Source organism: Pelophylax lessonae, assembly GCF_965119305.1.
Source record: "Pelophylax lessonae genome assembly, chromosome: 8".
NCBI lineage: Eukaryota > Metazoa > Chordata > Amphibia > Anura > Ranidae > Pelophylax > Pelophylax lessonae.
The window spans coordinates 86314813-86336699 of record NC_138775.1 but is presented as its reverse complement, the minus strand read 5'-3'; the positions used below and the strand labels follow the sequence as shown (position 1 = coordinate 86336699).

Here is a 21887-nt window from a genome sequence, read left to right as displayed (position 1 = left end):
ACAAGTCCCCATTTTGAAGTCTTATATGCAAGTTATTTGCCATAAAAGTGTATGGTAACCCAGCTACTCCCCTGGGGCACATGTACCAATGAAAAAAAAACATTTAAAAAAGATCATTTTTAAAGGAGCAGTGATTTTAATGATGCTTAAAGTGAAACAATAAAAATTATTATTTTTTTTTTTTTTTTTAAATATAGTGCCTGTACTATGTATAGAACCTGCTGCAGCAAAACTAACATTTATAAAGAAAAAAAATGTGAATTGATTTTCCATGCAAGCTTTATTTTTTTTTGTAAACAACGACTTGGGGAGCCAGTCTGTATGATAAGGCATAGTGCACTTGGAACAAGATTAGAGATTTTTTGGATAAATTCTGGTGTCTCTTTGGCAGACTTTGTATGAAAATAACAAAGTTTTGCATCACAGTGAGTCGGCCTTATGCGAAGAAGCCATTTTATAATACATTCAGGCCAGGATTAACAATTTATTTTTTTTTGGTCTGGTGTCTCTTTTGCAGACTTTGGATAGAAGTAACAGGTGCAGAAAAATTGGGCTTTTGGTGTTGGTGCCTTCACAACGTAACCATATAGAGGTACTCTTGATAAAAGCAAGAATTGGGCTTGCTGTACAAAATTGAAATGTGATGCGCCTGTCACACAGTTGCGGAAAAAATGGTCTTTAGGTGTTGGTGGTGCCTTCACCCTGTAACCATCTAGAGGTACTCTTGATGAAAGCAATAAATGGCCTTGCTGTTTGATACACCTGTCAAACAGGTGCAGAAAAATTGGTCCTTAGGTGTTAAATGCGCCCATGAAACCTATACCAAAACGTTACTTCAAGATAAAATCAACACCCACAAAACTAGGCAGCCGAGACAGTCTTGCAGAGTTTTGAGATACCAATAACACTTAATCAGCGACAGACATCAGCATCAGGGGCTTTATAGCTGCTGCTACTCCAGGAATGATACATTTTGGAAAATGTCAGACGGTGATCGAAGTCTGTGGACAGACGCACTCTTTTTTCTGTCACAAAACCTCCGGCATCACTGAATGCCCGTTCAGAATGCACGCTGGATGCAGGGCAGCTCAACTGCATACTGGGCAAGTTCTGGCCAGTGCTCTATTCTCATGACCCAGAAACCTAGCGTCTACTTGAAAGCGTCTGTTTTTGCCCCTAGATAATCATCCACCATATAATGCAGATGCTGCAGATGGGATCTTGAAGCGGACAGCCCTGGGCATTGAGGACCTAAAAAAATGTTTAAATGCATCACTAAGGCAGCCCCCTTCTCCACCGCTCCTCCTTTAACCAACAGAAGCCACAAAACTAGCTTTTCCATGTAACTGTAACCTACCAGAGTCTGGAAAGGCATTACAAAAATTCCTCTTTATGGTTTCCTACAGATATTTCATCCTGTGCTCCTTCTGTGAGGGCAGGATGAGTTCCAAGGCTTTCCCTTTGTAACAGTGGTCAAGGAGTATTGCCAACCAATATTGATCCTTCTCCTTGATGCCACAAGTTCTTGGGTCCTTTCCCAGGCTTTGAAGAATAAGGGAGCCCATGCACCTCAATTTTGCGGAAGCATGTGAAGCAGAGTCCTCAGTGTCACTGAGGATTACAGTATCTTTAACTGCCTCCTCCCAGCCATGTATTTCTCCTAAGGTTTCTGGGTACTGAAGACCATCACTTAATGTTTTACGTATGTCTTCCTCTGCTTCTATGCCTCCAAAACTGCTGGAATCCTCCTCCTCCTTCCTTTCCTCTTGTGTGTTCTGTGGCGTCGCAAGAATGGTGTCTGCATAAAGCAGGCCTTGACAGGAAAGAAAGTCCTCCTCTTCCTCCGCTGCTCTGCCTCGAGTGTCCTGTCCATAATGCCATGCAGCATGGGGAAAAAAAGCCGAGATGCCCTGAGCCTGTCCTTGTGTCATACTCAGACAGGTACTCATTGATAGCCCTTTGCTGTATGTGCAACCGCTGCAGCATTGCCAAAGTTGAGTTCCACCTGGTGGGCATGTCACAAATCAGGCGGATTACAGGCAGGTGGAATTTCCGCTGAATTTCAGCCAACTGAACACTGGCTGTGTATGAGCACCTGAAATGGCTACAGACTCTTCTGGCCTGCTTTAGAAGAGCTTGCAAACCTGGGTACCTGTTTAAGAAACTGCACCACCAAATTGAGGACATGTGTCAACTTTCCCTGTCGAAGGGTGGGCAGAAGGTTGGTGTCATTATCACGCACCACCATTCCTGGCTCAAGCTTCAATGGTGTGAACCACTTCTGGGCCTGCCTCTGCAGAGCTAAAATAATCTCTTCTCTATTGTGGCTCTTGTCCCCTAGACAGACCAGCTGAAGCACTGCATGGCATATTTTAGCCTGACTTGTTTAATGGCCCCTTGTAGGCTTAGGGGGAACATGTGTTTCATAGGACAATCCAGCAGGAGGGCATGAAGGAGGAGGAGGGGGTAGAGCTGACAGATCTCGCATCATCACCACCAGCTATATTGAGACGTGGGGGAAAAACAAGCTCCAGCACTCAGCCCTGTCCTGTATCCTTCCTACCTTCAAGCAGAGTTATCCAATGTGCTGTGAACAAAAACCGACCGTTAGATTTAACGGTAACAGTGTTTCTACAAACCTTCCAATACGGCAACACATGAGTAATGAGAGGCTCCACCCTACAGAAAACACAATCAGTTCACAGCTGTTAAAAGGCCCCACCCTTCCCCTTGTCCCTCAGTTGTAAAAATATAGTTCTCCATCTGATTCCCAAGGGATATATGTTCACTTAGGTACTTACCACCTGTTGTATACATTCTTTCCTCACTCTTTTAACTGGGCAGGAAGTAGACCTGCCGGCCTGGAAGGTTCTTAGAAACACCATTACGTATAACGGTCAGTTTTCTCCTCTCACCTTCCAGGATGGCAACACATGATAGGATAATAAAGTAACCACAGGCCTATGTTAGGGTGGGACCACTGCCTGCAATATCTTCCTGTTAAATGCCAGGCTTGCAGCACATTTTATCTCCACTCCATTATGAGTGATGCAGATATCTTGGATCAAGAAGCTGATCAGCAGGTTTGCCCCTACTAAGTCTCTGCCTTCTCTGCTTCGGATGCAGGACCTATCTGGAGTGACATTAAGGAAGAAATCAGAAAACCTGTGAAATCAGTAGGTTAGCAAGATTGACTGTCTAAATCATCTAGCAATCGTGGTCTATCATTTCTGTACCACTTCTTAGAACCACTGAAAGGACTAATCCAAGACTTGTTCTGTGAAACAAAGACACTACTTTGATCAACAAAGCAGATTTGGCTTAAAGGCTACTCTGTTCAGGAGAATGATTTAAAGGGAGGCTCCCTGACAGACACACCTTGGAGGCCCCTTTAAATTACTATTTTTTTATTTTCCATAGTGATGGGTAAAGGGAAGCCCACTTAAGAGAAATAGATAAGGGAAGGTTATTACCTGGACTCAGAAGCTGGACAGGTATGTACTTAAGGTACACCAAACCTATGACTTCCCTCACATCTGAATATTGGCATGTCAGTTGTAAAAAATGCTCTATATACCAGAAACTCCCTATACAACTGCCCGCAAATGTAATAAAATTAAGCTGAAAGGAGCTTGGTAAAAGAATACTTTTAACCATATCATAGAGATCAGGTGTCCTACCTGATGCCTGGAACCATAATCCACTCCCTATAGACCTGTCCACAAATGTAATAATAAAATTAAGCGGAAAGGAGCTAGTTAAAACAATGTTTTTAACCATACCGTAGAGATTAGGTGTCCTACCTGATGCCTGGAACCATAATAGAAACATAGAAACATAGAATGTGTCGGCAAATAAGAACCATTTGGCCCATCTAGTCTGCCCAATATATCTGAATCCTATGAATAGTCCCTGGCCCTATCTTATATGAAGGATAGCCTTATGCCTATCCCATGCATGCTTAAACTCCTTCACTGTATTTGCAGCTACCACTTCTGCAGGAAGGTTATTCCATGCATCCACTACTCTCTCAGTAAAGTAATACTTCCTCATATTACTTTTAAACCTTTGCCCCTCTAATTTAAAACTGTGTCCTCTTGTGGTAGTTTTTCTTCTTTTAAATATGCTCTCCTCCTTTACCGAGTTGATTCCCTTTATGTATTTAAAAGTTTCTATCATATCCCCTCTGTCTCTTCTTTCTTCCAAGCTATACATGTTAAGGTCCTTTAACCTTTCCTGGTAAGTTTTTTCCTGCAATCCATGTACTAGTTTAGTAGCTCTTCTCTGAACTCTCTCTAGAGTATCTATATCCTTCTGGAGATATGGCCTCCAGTACTGCGCACAATACTCCAAGTGAGGTCTCACCAGTGTTCTGTACAGCGGCATAATCACTTCTCTCTTTCTACTGCTTATACCTCTCCCTATACATCCAAGCATTCTGCTGGCATTTCGTGCTGCTCTATTACATTGTCTTCCCACCTTTAAGTCTTCTGAAATAATTACTCCTAAATCCCTTTCCTCAGATACTGAGGTCAGGACTGTGTCAAATATTCTATATTCTGCCCTTGGGTTTTTACGCCCCAGGTGCATTATCTTGCACTTATCCACATTAAATTTCAGTTGCCAGAGTTCTGACCATTCTTCTAGTTTTCCTAAATCCTTTTCCATTTGGCGTTTGCCTCCAGGAACATCAACCCTGTTACATATCTTTGTGTCATCAGCAAAAAGACAAACCTTACCATCAAGGCCTTTTGCAATATCACTTATGAAGATATTAAACAAAATTGGTCCCAGTACAGATCCCTGTATGTTTACCCCACTGGTAACATGACCTTGTTTTGAATGTTCTCCATTGACTACAACCCTCTGTTGTCTGTCACTCAGCCACTGCCTAATCCACTCAACAATATGGTAGTCCATGCTCAATGACTGCAGTTTATTGATAAGTCTTCTATGTGGGACAGTGTCAAAAGCCTTACTAAAATCTAGATATGCAATGTCTACTGCACCTCCACCGTCTATTATTTTAGTCACCCAGTCAAAAAAATCTATAAGATTTGACATGATCTCCCTGAAGTAAACCCATGTTGTTTTTCATCTTGCAATCCATGGGATTTAAGATGTTCCACAATCCTATACTTTAATAGGGTTTCCATTAATTTGCCTACTATTGATGTCAGACTCACTGGTCTATAGTTGCTCGATTCCTCCCTACTACCTTTCTTGTGAATGGGCACGACATTTGCCAATTTCCAATCTTCCGGGACGACTCCTGTTACTAATGATTAGTTAAATAAATCTGTTAATGGTTTTGCCAGCTCACCACTAAGCTCTTTTAATAATTTTGGGTGTATCTCATCAGGACCCTGTGACTTATTTGTCTTCACTTTAGACAGCAATCTTAGAACGTCTTCCTCTGTAAAGACACATGCAATATTGGGTGCCTTTTGGTACTGATGAGGGATACATTTAGGAGATCCCTACTTCAAAGTAAGTCCATAGCAGTAGCAGAACACTCACATTGGCTTACTGCAGAGTGATATGAGGGATACATATAGAACTGTAAACCTATTGAGTTGGGTATATGGGTCAGATAAGTTCTGATACCGCATCTTTAGGCCACAATACCTCTATGAACAATGTTCTTAAAGGAAAGAGGAGGATATTTTATAAACTTCTAGCGTCCTACAATCTTACAAGGTTTTAAGCAGAGGGAATGCCTCTGGTATACCCGAATGTAAGTGACTGAGTATTCTGACGTCTGGCGTTTCTGCAGCCAGAACTCCTGGCCCCTCCATGTCCCTGGGAAAATAAAGTCTGAAAGAAAAGTGATACATGTATAACTAATATCACAAATATAGCAGATCATAGATTGTGCATTTCTGACGCACAGCACCAGAAAATAGATGTAGACAAAGGACATCAGCATAGACAACAATGTTGTGTATTTCTGAAGTGCAGCTAGATAGACCAACCCAGAAAAGACACAACATAAACTTCAATGTTGTGTATTTTAAAAGTGCAATAAGCATCTTCACTGTTGAATATTCAGATGCGCAGCCAAATGTAAAGACAGAAGGGACACGAACTCCCGTGCTGTGTATTGCTGATGCCTGACAAAGTACCATCATATAACCAAAATTAACAGAAAAGATACAAACTCCAAAGTTTGTGCATTTCTAATAAGCAGCAATGCATAGTTATATGTCAGAAAGACACTAATAAACTTCCATCTCGGGCATTTCTGATTGTCAACAAGGTACAGTCATAACAGACACTTACAACATCAATGTTGTGTGTTTCTAATTAGCAAAAAGGTATAGCCATATATCGCAAAGACACTGCCAACATCAATGTTTTGCATATCTGATTAGCAACAGGGTACAGTCATAAGACCAACAAAAAGAGTCGCTAACCAAACTTAAATGCTGTGCTTTTTTTTTTTCATAAATTTTACTAAAAAATGTAAAAGTCGTGCATCTTCTTGATTAGTAACAATGTAGACATAACAGAATGTCACTAGCCCTCTTTAATGTTGTGCATTTCTGAATAGTAACATGATATAGCCACATAACAGAAATGTTACAACCAAAATGTAAAAATTTGTGCAACTTGATTAGTAACAGGGTAGTTATAACAGAAATGTCTCTAGCCATCTTTAATGCTATGCATTTCTGAATAATAACATGGTTTAGGCATGTAACAAAATTTAAAAGTTGTGCACCTTGATTAGTAACAGTGTAGTCATAACAGAAATGTCACTAGCAATCCTTAATGTTGCGCATTTCTGAATAGTAACCTGGTACAGCCATGTAACAGAAATTTTACTAACAACACTTTAAAATTGTGCACTTTGAATAGTAACTGTAGTCATAACAGAAATTACACTAGCAACCTTTGTGCATTTCTGATTTAGCAGTCCGGGTACAGCCATGTAACCAACAGAAATGTTACTAACAACTTCAATGCTGTGCATTTCTAATGTACAGAAGAATACGGTATATTAGAAAGACACCCCCAACTTTCAATGTGGTGTATTTCTAGTAAGCAAAAGAGTCATATAGCCAAAATAAACTTCAATATTGTGTATTTCTGATTCTAAACAAGGCACAGTCAACCCAGAAAAGACAAACAACTTAGTGTTGTGTATTTCTGATGAGCAGCAAAACAGTTAGAAAAGACACAAATAAACTTTCACATTGTGTATTTCTGAGATGCAGCCAGACCAGGCATAAAGTCAGAGTCATGGTGAATTCAACTAAAAAATAGCCAGCAAGATTTAACCTAGGCATAGCTTGGACTCTAGATACTAAACCTTCATCTAGGGTAGTTCCATATAATGGAAGTCTAAGGTGGGTGCATCCACCACAGTAGTAGTAGCTGTTACCCTACCATTGCATAAGTATGAGTAGGTGTAGTTAGCCCACACACAGCTGGGAGTCCAAGTCTCCCAGCATCTAAGGTCTTAACGATCACAGACCTGGAGATCAATTAAGTCAGCCTCAAGCCTCGTACACACACGTCGAAAATCGTCAGGGAATTTTCATCCGACGACTGATCTGCCGATTTTCGGCTTGTTAGTATGATGCTTCCGACAACCGACTCCGACTTTTCGGCCGAAAAAAATCTGGTGTGCAGGCTGTAAATTTTTTGTCCTCCGTCAAAACACGGCCGATTTTCGTGCAGTCAGTACAGATTTCGACAGGGAAAAATCTTATGAGCAAGACTGGGCATGCTCAGAGAAGAAAGAACACAAAGACAGCAAACCAACACATGACATCACTTCTGAAGTAGAATTTTGTCGGGCGGGGAAAAATCGTGTGCAGTCTAGGCACATTCCAACCAACAAAACACCACTCTGGACAAAAAACGGACGATCGGTCGGCCGATAATCGTTGCGTGTGTACTAGGCTTCAGGAAGAGGTGGACACAATTTTAGCTTGGAGGCTATCAGACACCTGAAGGGCTTAACAAGCAAACATTAAATACAGGTTAGTATATGTAGCTCTTGTATAGAGGTTTTGCACCCAGAAAACCATCAATCAGGGTTGCAGAAAACATATTATGATTCTAGTTCATCAAGGGGTGGGCTTACACACCAACCAATCTAACAGCAGTGTAAGGATAAAACAATAGGTTGGAGCTTGTTAAGATTTTACACATAGCATAGTAAACATAGCAAGCAACTCCATAAGAAGAAAAAAGTTCCCCAAGGGGTACCCCTTACTGTGTCTCTCCACCATATAAGGAGAACATTTAGGAGGCAGGCTATAAAGAGCAAAAAAGACTCTGAATGGACCATCTTGGAGATACGTGCCAGAATCATAGCAACTGGTCTAATATACTGTATTCAAATTATCTGGTGTCCATTGCTGACCAGGGAAAAATCTGTGGTATTACTCATGGAATCTCCAGGTTCCTGCAGACCACCTAACATTCCATTTAATTAACCCTTTAGGAATGTCTAACTTGTTCAATGGCAGAAATAGCCTATAAGAGACTCTTTGTGTCTAACAGGTGTCACCCCTTCACTAGATTTACCCTTATTGATTTGCAATAGGGTTTATAGTGAGAGACTGGCAACTTAATGTTGCAATAACCACAGCATCTCCTGAGTTAAAAGGAAGCTGTGGACATTGGTCTAGCTGAAACTTCTGGGTTACTTTTTCCCACGCCTAAGGGAAAGGATAGTAGCACCCTCATTAAGGGAGGGAGTACTATGTCAAAGCCCAAGAAACCACCTGGCTGCTATAAGGGATACAGCTGCTAAGCTCCCAAGGCAAAAGGAAGTACTCACCACTGTTGTTTTTCCCCCTTTACCACAGCCACAGGGCATGCTTTTCTATCCTCATTACCACATGAGGAGGATAGCGGCGAAAATCACCCCTTCGCAAGTTGCTGTCCCGACTGGAAAGCTGCAAAGTTAGGCTGTGTGCTTCACACTGCAGGAGCAGCATACACACACACACCTTCTGGTATCCCACCTTTTTTGAAAGGGGGTTGGGTAGGGGCTAGCAGACAGCCTTTCTCCTCTTCTGCGGTCCCTCTAAGGCATTCTGCTATTTTCTGAACTTGCCTCAGAAAAGGCACTTACCTGGCCCCGATTTGCTTTGCCTGCAGCCAACTGTGCCGTGTTTCCATCCTCCTTCTCCATAAGGAGGATCCAGACGGGGTTCACACTCTTAGCAGCCTTCTGGCTCTTGGTAGCAAAAGAGCCTGTTACTTTCCCGCCACTATGCGGGTTAAGTGCTCGGCCTCTTCCCTGTTCAGATGGGAAATTCCGGTTTCAGAATGCAGCTTGGAGCGCACTGAGTCCTCCCCTCACTGCTGCTGATGTTATGCGGCTGGCCCTTCACAGCACGACACCCACTGTTTGGTGGGGAGGACAGGAGGAGACCTGAGATGCTGAGTGGGGCAACAAGCGAAGGGACCCCCACGCTGTGTCTGATTTGTCTGTGCCACAAGAGGCGATCTGTGAGAAGCCCGAAAGGCGTGCAGGTAGAGTGCGGCCCTCACCGGCGTTCCGGAACCTGCCTCACAGGAGTACCATCCAACTCTCTAGGTCTTCTGGTCAGAGAAAAAAAAAATGTTTAGCTGTAGGAGAAACATAATCAATACTGAGGGACAAGGGGAATGGTGGAGCCTTTTAACAGCTGTGAACTGATTGTGTTTCCTGTAGGGTGGAGCCTCTCATCTCTCATGTGTTGCTGTCCTGGAAGGTGAGAGAAGAAATATATTGTTCCTGACCATGCTTGCTGGACCACATGCCAGCAGTAATGTGGACCTTGTGGCTGACTGCCTTGCCCAACAAATCCAAAACATTGCCTTCCATGTGATGGTACAGAGCTGGAATTGCCTTACATGCAAATAAATAGCACCTGGGAACCTGCCATTGTACTACAGCACATTCTGCAAATTCATGGAAGGGGGCAGAATCCACCAGATGGAAAGGCAGGAGTTGTAAGGAGTTGTTTTTTGCTGCAGCAGCTGGGACAGGAAAATTTCCCTGCTATACTCTATAGCTGGTGGTGTGCTGCTGGCAGACGTGTTGCAAGGACCTGTGACATCTTTTGCTATACCATCATCCCTGTCAGTGGAGGCTGCTGAGAGGTCATGAGATATAGCGGGGGTAGACATGAGAGGTGAGGAGGATAAGAATTGTGTCTAACCTTATGTTAGTATAGTGATCTGTCAGGTTTTTTCCATTCATTTGAAAGGGCTGCAATTGCACTCGATCGCACCAAAAGGTACTGCATGCACTACTTTAAAAAACACACGCAACAGATTGCATGGTAGCGCGTCACCATGTCATCCGGTGTAGCCAAACGCACTACATTTGTGACCTGTGTTTGGCGTGTCATTGGGATTATATTGACACCACAGTAGATTGCACACCTAATGTGCTTTGAGCACGGTGTGGGAAATGTTTGATTTTCATTTTGAAATTTGTTGAGTCAGGTGGTGCCTGCAATCAACCAAAGTTGGAGCCGTGTATGGCCAGCATAAGTAATCACCTGATCAAAGTTCAGTGATATCGTAAATACAGAGTATTACCATAGATGTGTAAGATTTTTTCTGAATTTCAGACATAACAGGGTAGCCCATTAGAGAATATTGAAAGTTCCTGCAGATAGCCATGATTTTACAGGGTATGTTGTACTGATCATAATGAATTTACAATGGAAAAAGCAATACCCTTAAAAATAAGCCATGCTATTTCATTCTAAAAAACCCAAGAATCACCTAAACCCATTTTTCAATAGTCATCCTAAGTTAAGAGCACATGTGCTGACATCACTGACATCTCAGTAACTGCAAAGTGCAAACTGTGATGTTACTACTTGGCTGAAGAACAAAGTTTCTATATTTTGGATAGGTATTTTAAATAGTTGAGGCAAGCACAGATAGCAGGAATAGTAGAGAAGGTCACCTGGTCAACTGGGTGCTGTGCAGTATCCATCCATAAAGAGTGTAGATGGCTTGATAACATCAGTTGCCCCAAAACAGTGAGTGTCAGCCGGGTGGTGCGCCTACTTTCTTTAGTCAGGGGAGGGGGGAATGCTACAAGACCACTGGTATATGGCGAGCCAGTCAATAAATTCTAGTTAGAGTACATATAAAGCAGTTTAGTGTTTAAGATCAAGAGCACCTGTCCATACAATATATTGCTGTCTAAATATTGCGATAGTTACAGCACTTTTACGATTACGATTTCTCATTACGATCATTTTATATTTTTCAGAGATTGATGCTTGTGCTGCTAAAAATGGTGGATGTTCAGTTTATGCAAATTGCACTAAGGCTCCATTAGGACAAGCACGCTGCACTTGCATTGATGGCTACAGTGGAGATGGAGTTTTCTGTCTTGGTAAGAATAAATGTCTCTAATGCTTGCCTAAAATGGAGATTCATACAATAAAGAAATTTCAACATTGTCTACCTATAGGCCTTATTCACACAAGGCGTTTGCTTTGCTCCTCTGAACGCCAGAATCCCTGGCAGGAGAAAATTACCCTATTCTGTTTGAAACTAAAAGCACATCAAGTGCTTGAGCATTATTGGATTCCATTGGTCAAAATATAAATTTATTTTGGCCATTGGAATGCATTCGAGCTCAAACACCTAAACGTGCCTAAAGCACGTGTCTAGCGTTTAGGTGCATTTAGATATGTTTAGGTGTGTTCAGCGTAGTAATGTACCACATCCCTTAGTTATATCAAAATTAGAAGAAAGGATATGATTGGACTTTACTTGAACAAAAGAGGACATGCCCATAAATATATAAAAACAAACAGTTTCCATAAAGTTTATTACAAATTCAAAACCACATGTAAAGCTCCTCTTCTGACACGATTTTGATGGGGTTTTTCTTTTCAGTCTGTAAACGCTCCTGTTCTAATACACCTGTAAGGGCCTATGTGTGCATGGAATGGGCTAACATAAAGGTGCTTATAAAGGTTGAAAAAAAAAAAAAAAAGCCAAATGCAAGTAAAAGCTGTGTTTATAAGCACAGTGAGCATGAGGCCTTATTGTTGGTTTACCGGTCTGTAGACCAGGTAGACTGTTTTTCCCTCTCCTGCAAAACTAGTATATATTCAGTAAATTAATCTCTATATAAGAACTTGCTGACAATGGGAAAATAAACCAGGTAAGGGTCTAGCTTTTTTACACAGGCACCTTCTAAAACGAAAAGGTTGTACTTTAACCAGACTTCTTTAAATATAAATAATGGGCTAATCGGCATACAGCATGTAAACCTGAAAAGAAATTGCCTCTGTTTCTCATAACAGCCATTCCTATTCCTGCTGTCATTTTCCAGGCCTGGATAGACATATAAAGCAATCAGTTGTAGGTAATGCAGACACTTGTTTCAAATATTTCATTGAATTTAGTAGAATATCACCAGAAAATGTTAGTCAGAAGACTAACACTACTAAAGTATGTGCCCTTTTCTTGCTTTGCCAATATGGTGATGCTTCCAGGCATACTGTGCTACAAGTGCGTGTTTGAGCATGGTTGTATATTTAGAAGCATCACAGTGGGGGGTCCTAAATGATCAGTGCCTTTTTTTTTTTTTTTTAATAGAGCAACTTTTATTGCTTTTAAAGCGGTAGTAAACTCATTCAGAGCATTTCATTTAAATACATCAACCGCAGTAACATGTCATTTTCGATGTAATTGAGTGAAAGGAATCAATTGCACGTTTTGCTAACCTTTATAATTTCATATTTTATGTTCGGATTTCTTGAAATTACAGCGCCGCCATCCTTGCTGTGGTTTTCTCCTGCAGATCGCCGCTGTATTTCCGCCCAAAGTACGAGTATTATTCCCAAATCCCGCGCATGCGCAGTAATCGCCGAAACCAAGCCTCATTTTGGTTTCATTCACTACTCCACTATCACTCCCCTGTGACGTTGCAAGTCACATGGTGTAGTGGAGAATTTTTTTAATGGGGGAAGGTCGGAGTCTCGCGGGAGCACGGGGCTGATGTCTAGGAGAGGAAATGACGCAGCCCCGCAATAGACAATGTAATATTCCGGCAAGCTAATTATCTTGCCGGAAAAGAAATTAACATTGAGCATGCGCAAGTGACGTAAATGACAGCAGCGATCAAAATCGAAGGAGAACGGCTGCAGTGACAGCCGTTGTAAAAGGTAGGTAAGATAATTCTGACAGAGATCATTAGGATACTGCAATGTTATAAAATCGATGATACTACCGCTTTAATTGGTAATTGTCCATCGTGTTGTCCTGTTGTCAACCAGACAAGAAGTGAGGGAAGATTTAAAGCCAGCCATAGATAATTTGATTCATGTATGGGCAGGCTGAATCGATCAACTTGGGTACAACCAGCCTGTCTGATTTTAAATGTGATTATTGCTAGCAGCTGTTATAGCCTATAGTAATAATCAGTGTTCTCCCGGCGGGGAAAGCAATCACCGTCAGGAGACCACAATGGCTCAGTGGGAGGGATTGCCCCCATCAACACAGTCAGGGTTGATGGAGGACTCAAGCAATTTTCTTTTCTGCAACCTGTGGTTGCAGTAAAGAAAATAGCTCCTTCTATGGCCAGCCAAACTGAGCCCTAGAAAACAGTAAAACTCCAAGGGTTCTAATCTTTCTACACACTATCACAAAATAAAACAAAATGTTTTGGCTTGACAAACACTTTAATTCTTTGTGCTTGTTACTGGGGAATGGTTACACAAAATTTTGTAAGCTAAATTCCATTATATATCTATCTATATGTATTTATTTATTTATTTTTTTTGAGCAGAGATTGATGCATGTCTGGAAAATAATGGTGGTTGTGATTCACACGCAGAATGCACAAAAACCGGACCAAACAAAGTGAGTTATTGTAAATATGAAATCAAATATATCTTAAAGTTGCTCTTTTCTTTGCCAGATTTCATAGAAAGCATTGAAAATTAAATATTCAGCTTATAACAACTCATTGCTAAAGAATTATGAACTTTGCTTCAGTCTGTTCTCCAAGACTCAGTTATTCCACCATTGAATGGCACTATTGTAAATCAGAGCCCTATGTTAAAGCAGCATTAAAACCATATAGAAGCTTATGTGACATTCAAGGGCCATTATCTGTATTTTACATATAGAAAAACCCAAAAGCAACCAAATGTGGGACTGTGCAGGCCAAGAAACAGAAGTTGGATATATATATATAAAAAATTTAATTTTATTTAGTATATAGCATTAAAAACAATAGTATGAAACCTACAATAAAAACAATAACACTGTGAACATAAAAACTTAGGTCAGATGAGATGATGTTGTAGAAACCGTCCTCGTGTTCCAACACGTTTCGCCATATTGCTTCGTCAGGGCTTATGAGGAGTACATACCATATATCTAGAAATAAACAACATAATTTGTAAAACTTTCATATAAATTACAATAGAGCCAACATAGTTTGCAGCAATCTGTTTGTTTCACCAGACCCACCACAGTTCTAGGAGGTACTGGCCAGTGTGTATTCCCTGGGCGGGCGCCAGAGCATCAGGAGTGACCAAATAGGGACCGTATACATTTTCAAAAAACGAAACAGCAATACAGAAACGAATAAAGTCAATACAATAAAGATTGTGGCAGAAAATATTTCAAGATATAGGGGGCAGTATCAGCACATACCCAAGTTCTAAACTGTATCATAATCGCCAAACTCCTGGTGTGGTGTAAAGTCAACAAGATCAGCCCAACAAAAATATTTTATAGTGCGAATAAAAAAGAAAACACATGAGAGCATTGAAGCTCAATTATTCATATAAGAATGTACTCATATATAATGTATCAGGTAAGTATCAAAGATCGAGCCAACTATAGTCTACTGCCGTACCTTGACATTTGGCTGCACTTCTATATTTGTGGGACAATCAATATCACATTTAACGGATCCAGCTGCTCCCAATATCTACAAGTATCAAACAGATTAGTAAATAATAACAAAGGTTTATAGTGGCCACACCACATAGGCATTCTCTGGTGATAAAAGTAAGTTGAATTATGATGTATGCAAAGGGAGGCTGGTAGGTTATATTGCCTATGTATTCTGGGAGCTTATCAGTGTCCAGGGGTTAAAAAGAGCCAGCAGAGAGAAGTATCGAGTTTCCCCCACACCACTACATAAACGGAGACAATACCATACTAGATTTAGCCATAAAAGTAAAAGATAATTACCGCGCTTAATGTTCAAAAACCAAAAACAGCCAGCACAACACTTGAACTAGAGCAAACAGTAAACAATATAAACAAAATATGCAGCGCTAAGGCTCCGTTCACGTTAGCGTATGGATCACAGGCAGAACCGCCGCGGTTCCGCCCGCGATCTGGAGATTATTGCAAATCACGGGACGCCTGTGGGTTGCCTGTCGATTTGCAATAGACCCCCAAACGCTGAGCGATGTTGCCGCAATTTCCGCCTGCCGAATCGCGGTAACATCGCGCAAAAGAAATCGCGGGACGTAATACGATCCAAAGAAGCTCTTGTACTTTTTTGGTCGTAATGCGTCCCGCAATTTTTTTTTTTGCGCGATGTTACCGCGATTCGGCAGGCGGAAATCGCGGCAACATCGCTCAGCGTTTTGGGGTCTATTGCAAATCAACGGGCAACGCACAGTCGTCCCGCGATTTGCAATAATCTCCGGATCGCGGGCGGAACCGCGGCGGTTCTGCCCGTGATCCACACGCTAACATGTGAGCGGAGCCTAAACGTGATTAACATAAACTAATGATAATGAACATAATAAGGTAACATAGATGGGCTTAACCAATAGTGAAAAATATTTTAAAAAATATATAAAAATGTGATAAATAGATACACAATAATTCTAAAGTGAAATGTCAAAAAGGATGAAAAAAGAAAATGGTGTAAAAAAGGAAACTTCTTTTTGCCACAATGAACGTGGCTTAGGAGACTTACCAAAGTGAGTGGTCCCAGTTTGGCGTATGCCTAGTGGGTTGACTCTTTTGCTTGTGTATGTACACCTGGTATACCAGGCAAGATGTTGGATGGTCCCTCACATCAGTCTTCTTCTCAGTTTCTTGTATCAATCAGGGTATATGTAGTAGATGTATACTCTCCCATAGTAGATCAAACGTTACGAAATAGAAACAAAAATGCTCCACATAGTGTAAAACCATAAAGAGAAGGTATTTAGTAGAATAAAAAGCCCTTTTCAAAATAGGTCGGTATACAGCATCAATCCGCAGTAGCATGGACAGGACTCGACCCAGCGCGTTTCATCTGACCAAACGTCATCTGGGACGTTTGCACATGCAAGCATCCATAAAAGTGACTATAAACGCTGGTTTTAAAAATGTATATTTATGCCCCGTTTGCTGCTATGATCCAACCCCCTTTAAGAGGGTGGCTAGGTTCATTCTTCATGGTCCTCTGTACATAGAAACATAGCCACATTATGATGCTCACTCCCGAGATAGGCTAGGGAATATGGACTGTGGGATTTGTAGTGTACATAGAGCAGGGCACATGACTGCAAGTAACTTGCGTTACACATTCCAAACAAACAGAAATAAGGGGGGGAAAAGGAGAGGTTCAGGAGCTCATGGAGTTCGTTACAAGGAGGCAGAAAAACATAGTTAATAATTTCATGAAAAATAGATTACAGATTACCATTAAGTAGTGAATGCGTATGGAATGTTTTTGGAGAATTAGGATATAGTTTAGTGTCACTTTAAGACTGAAAACTGGCTGACATTTGTAAAAATGTGAGCCCAGCAGATATGCCGGTTGTAAAGTAAAAGTGATTCCAGGCCTGGCAATGTCTTTAAATACTTACTCAAATATGAAGGTTGTTCAGAGAAAGGCCTGTTGCCCAGTATATAATAAAGTCACATGTGTAAAATATGGTAAGAAATAGCATTACATAATATAGATACGGCAGCCTTTGTTCTATTGATCTTTTGCTCTTCTTGCAGGTTGCTTGCAACTGTCTTCCAGGGTATAAAATAAAAGGAACACATGTCTGTGAAGAAATCAACATCTGCAAGGAGGTTTTCTATTCGTTTTTATATAGATTTATTCTGCTTTTTCCAAAAGCTCCAGTAAACGTATTCTATTCATAACTTATGAGAGCACAGTACGTCATGTGGAAGCAGGGCACATTATGTGAGGGTAGGGCACATTACATCGGAGCAGGGCACATTATGTGGGAACAAGGCACTTTATATGAGAGCAGGAAATATTACTTGGGAGTAGGGCACATTGAATGAGGGCAGGGCACATTACAGGGCACACAGCACTGCCCATCACATAGAGAAAATTACAGTGCCGGTTTCCTTTATATGCAGAGCATGGCAGGGATGCGGCTATGATCAGTCCTCTTGTGGTGCGCTGTTCCCCACCAGTCTGTCCTCCCCTCCCCTCCTGTCCATTCCAGGTGATGTCACATACAAGCACCTGGGAGAGGGGAGGAGGGGCTGGCAGGGAAGTGTGCTTCACAACCAGCACTATCACAACTGCTTCCCTGCCTAGCTCTGCATGTGTCAGCAATGAGGATGTGATCTACAAGTCAGCTGCCTGTGACTGACTGATGAACTTTTTTATGCTTGGATAGTAGAGAATAATTAAAACCTCTGTTAGGTTTTTTTGGAGTTTCAGGGTAAACTACTTTTGTGTAAATTAGGCCACATGGGGGGGATTATATCTAAAAACAAGTGCAAAAAACAGATGTCTGTAGGAACTGATAAAATGTTAGCTTTTATATTGCAACCCCGACTAGAAGCACAATGGTTGAATCTCCCTACTTTTATTGAAGGATGACAGTACTTTAACATAAAATACAGTTTACCTTTCTGTCCTGCTTAACCCTCCCAAATAAACGTAACTCTCTGCCCTCCCAGATGCATATGTATCTAAATTTAATGTCCACGGTCTGCCACAGTTTGCATATCCTGTGGTCGAAATCTTCTGTCTGCTGGCTGCACCTCCACAGTCAATCCCAATAGACTTGTATGGAGCAGACATCTGAACATACCCTGTATCTCCCGAGACGGCTCCAAAGAATTCTTTGGGGGTGGATATCAAGCAAATAGATTTCAACTACGAGATTTGAAGGTTGCATCAAACCGTGGCTGGTTGGATTCAGGTGACCCAGAGCATGCTGGGTTGAGGATGTCACAAGGGGCAGGGCCATCCAGTGATGTCACCGGTTGACCCCGCCCCTTAGTTATTTAGGAACTGTCAGATGGCAGAGTTTTCATACGGCGGGAACCAGTGATGGGTACACAGCTTTTTTTTTCCTTTCTTTCCTTTTTTTTCGGGTTGTGGCAGCATTTATCGTGATTGAGACTAGATCTACAACGAGGGTCATAGTTTTTGACAATTCCCTTATTAAAAAAACAAAAACAATCTGTGTTTTTATTTATTTTCAACACTTTTTTATGGTGAATGAATAGGGGTAAAATGTACATGGGGGGGTGGGATCCAGATTCCGATAAGCCCCCCCACCTGCAGACCCTCACAACCACTGGTCTTGGTTGTGGGGAAGAAGCCCTTGTCCCCCCACCCTAAAGCAACCCCCCCCCATGTTAAGGGCATGTAGCCTGGTATGGTTCAGGAGGGGGTCGCTCGCTTGCTCCCCCCCCCCTCGACCTTCCAGGCTGCATGCTCGGATAAGGGTCTGGTATGGATTTTGGGGGTTACCCCACTTCATTTGTTTTTTAATGTTGGTGTGGGGTTCCCCTTAAAATCCATATAAATTTGGGGAAGACCGCACTATAAATTTTTTCTGGCATAGGGCCTAGTATGGATTGGGGGTGGCCCCACACTGTTTTTTTTTTCTCAAATTTTATTGCCAACAATTCTTTAGTTTACATTAAGCTGTCAGCAGGGAACCCGTTAAGGATTCAGCAGCTGGCTTCCTGGCCTGCTCCTTAACAACCAGCTATTGTTAAAGATGCTGTTGGTCGCCCACTACAAAATTTGCATGTGAACCGCATCTGAAATTGCAGCTGAACCGCTGAGCAGCTGCTTTGGAAATTCACAGTGAAAATGGAGATGAAATTCGAACCACACATGTGTGAACCTAGCCTAAAAAGTTCTTTTCCCAGATAAGGACAGTATGCATGCAATCAAAAGCAAGCCAGAAGCAGTCTGAAGTGATCTTTAACTGATCTCAAATGTTAACTATTTTTCCCTAAATGCATTTGAAAGGTGAATATGGGCAGACAGCCAGAAGAAAGTCATATGCAGCATACTTATTAAAAAGCATTATTAAAATATGTTGAGCTGCTAAGATTCCTCTTATCTTTGTCATGTCCCTCACACCTGCTTCTGACTTGCTTTTGCATTTGCGTTGACTTTTATGGAAGGAAAAACAATGTAAATGCAGTAGAACAGGATGTGCAATGTTTATCCTTGTCCAAAATACAGTATGTGCAAGGTGATCTCTGCTTTACATGCCAAAACTTAGATATTGCATTCCAAATCCTTCCAAACATCAGCAATACAGGACATAAACAAAAAAACAACTCTTTTGTTCATAAGCCTTTAGACTAGGGTGACCAAGTCTGTCCCCGGATTGGATTTGTACAGGGGCCTGGGCAATTTCAAAGACAGTCAGTGCAGAATTGAAAAAAAAAATGATTCTGAATTACAACCCCCCCCCCCCCCCGCTCCATCGCTCCTACTAGCTTAGGGAGTGTATTTTTTCAAATATTTTTGCCCTTTTCTGATGATCATGTGCTGGTCAGATTGAAGGGACTATTTCTTCAGTTTTGGGCGCATGCCCATTCCGCTCCCGCTCGCATGTTCTTCTGCCCTGGCTCAAGTCACCGCCAGTCGCCTGCCTGCCTATCTCCTTGCCTTCCCTGGTGGAGTGATCTTCCTTTGCTCAGCTCCACTCCCCACCCTGTAGTAGCTGGGGTCTGTAGATTAAGCTCAGCTGACAGCATCCAGCAGGAGGAACAGAGGACAAGCAAATCCCATCGTGGGGCTGCCATTGCCTTATTGGTCATAAGTTAACAAAATAGGCACCCAGCAGCCATGTCATGTGACACACTGTGACCGTGCACTGCCAGCCAGAGCCATGATAGAGTGAATTATCATAATGCTGATGATCTTAGCCAGTTGCCAACCGCGGCACCTCATAGCAGAGATACTGCTACAGGGTGGTCATGCTGTGCAGGATCATGCATATATTCGTGATACTGCATTTCTGGGTATCAGAGCCGATCAGCGGGTCCGGGGAACTCGATGCCCGCCGGTACCCATGGATCGTTCTGTGCACGACAGTCTGCTTATCTAAACAAGGCAGATCACTGTTCTGTCAGTATGGAAAACATTGATCCTGTGTTCCTGCAAAGCAGGGACAGGGATCTTTGCCTTCCCTTAGTAAAAACACCTCCCCCACAGTGAGAAAACACTTGTTAGGCACACATTTAACCTTTTGATTGCCCTAGATGTTACCCCTTCCCACAAAGTGTCATTAGTACAGTGACAACAGTGCATATCTTTAGCACTTACCACTGTATTAGTGTCACTGGTTCTCACAAAGTGTCAAAAGTGTCACTAAGTGTCCGATTTGTCTGCCACAATATCACTGTCAGTCACTAATTGCTGCCTTTACTAGTGAAAAAAAAAATGTTACCAGATTTCATTTTAAAAATCTGGTCACCTTACTTTAGACCTCTTTCATATTTAACGCTCATTCACTTCTGTTTTCTTTCTAGGACAATGGAGGTTGCAGCCCATATGCAAGATGTTTACATCTAGGACCAGCAAAACATTCTTGCCTCTGTAGACTAGGATTTATCGGGGATGGAAAAACTTGCACTGGAAATATTGATCAGGTTCTGATTTTTACCTTGCTTAAGGCAAAAAAAAAGTCTAATATATTGACAAAATGTATAGCTAAACTCCAGACAAAGGCTAGATACACAGCTGAAATGCCTACTGTATGTAAACAGATCTGTTTTTCAGTTCAGCCATTTTTTCTTATTCACGCGCCTCTGCCAGGTAGCATAACCAGGAGTGTGACACCGGTTTTACTGTTAGGAAGGACCAATACAATGGTGTCTCCTGTCTGTCTGCAGACTGCTGATTGGACAATGAAGGAGCAGCAGCACACCAATAAGTCATCAAGTCTGCTCTCTTCTACAGCTGTAGTCAAAACAAATCCAACGGCTTATAGTTTTGTGTAAAATGCATTTATTTATTTTTAAAGGAATACACAACTGTAATTGTGTTTTGATGTTTATCTGCCTAAAGTTCAGCTTTGACGCAAAAAGGCTTGTGAAGCAATTGTATATGTCATATTTTTACCAAAGGCAAGTTACAACTTAAGTTATGATCCATGTGTTGAATTTTTTAACAGTTTAGTCAGTAAAAATATTATACTGTGCACAATTTTTGAACAGATTGGTAGATTGTTGGCATGATGTTAATAATTATTATTAAAACCTGTGAAAACTTTTCAGACGCTACGGTACCATGATGAAGCAAACAGCTTTTATCGGTTATATGCGGTGAGCAGTACTGTTTTTGGTACAACTACTAGATAGCCATTGTAAGAACAGGAGCAATATTTTGTAACCCACACTGTGACATATTTTTTTGATTTCAGAAAAACTCCATTAAAGATTTATATGGAAATGGGCCATTTACAGTATTCGTCCCATTGAAAGAGGCCATTGAAAACAGCAGCACGGTAACAATTTCTGTTTAGTAATAATTGCATTCAATGACATAAAAAAATGAAAATAGGCTTACCCTTTGAACTAGTAGAACCCTGCATTAAACAGAGTGGTCATTGATGGGAAAAGACAAAATAAATGCTTTATGTAGTCTGCAAGAGACTAGAGCTACATTCACATGGGCATTTAGCCATGCTGTAAATCATGGCGGC

At 41.5% G+C, this 21887-nt stretch overlaps 1 protein-coding gene across 1 annotated transcript in view; it reads left to right on the top strand.

Annotated features, from left to right (window-relative positions):
* STAB1 (stabilin 1) overlaps nucleotides 1-21887 on the top strand; it is a gene marked incomplete at its 3' end in the record, with an annotated part of 476721 nt that overhangs the window by 243538 nt on the left and 211296 nt on the right. The window contains exons 41-46 of the mRNA XM_082266286.1: nucleotides 11243-11368; nucleotides 13778-13851; nucleotides 16960-17034; nucleotides 20713-20832; nucleotides 21460-21507; nucleotides 21606-21689. Coding sequence (XP_082122412.1) covers nucleotides 11243-11368; nucleotides 13778-13851; nucleotides 16960-17034; nucleotides 20713-20832; nucleotides 21460-21507; nucleotides 21606-21689 — 527 coding nt within the window. The remainder of the gene's footprint in view (nucleotides 1-11242; nucleotides 11369-13777; nucleotides 13852-16959; nucleotides 17035-20712; nucleotides 20833-21459; nucleotides 21508-21605; nucleotides 21690-21887) is intronic.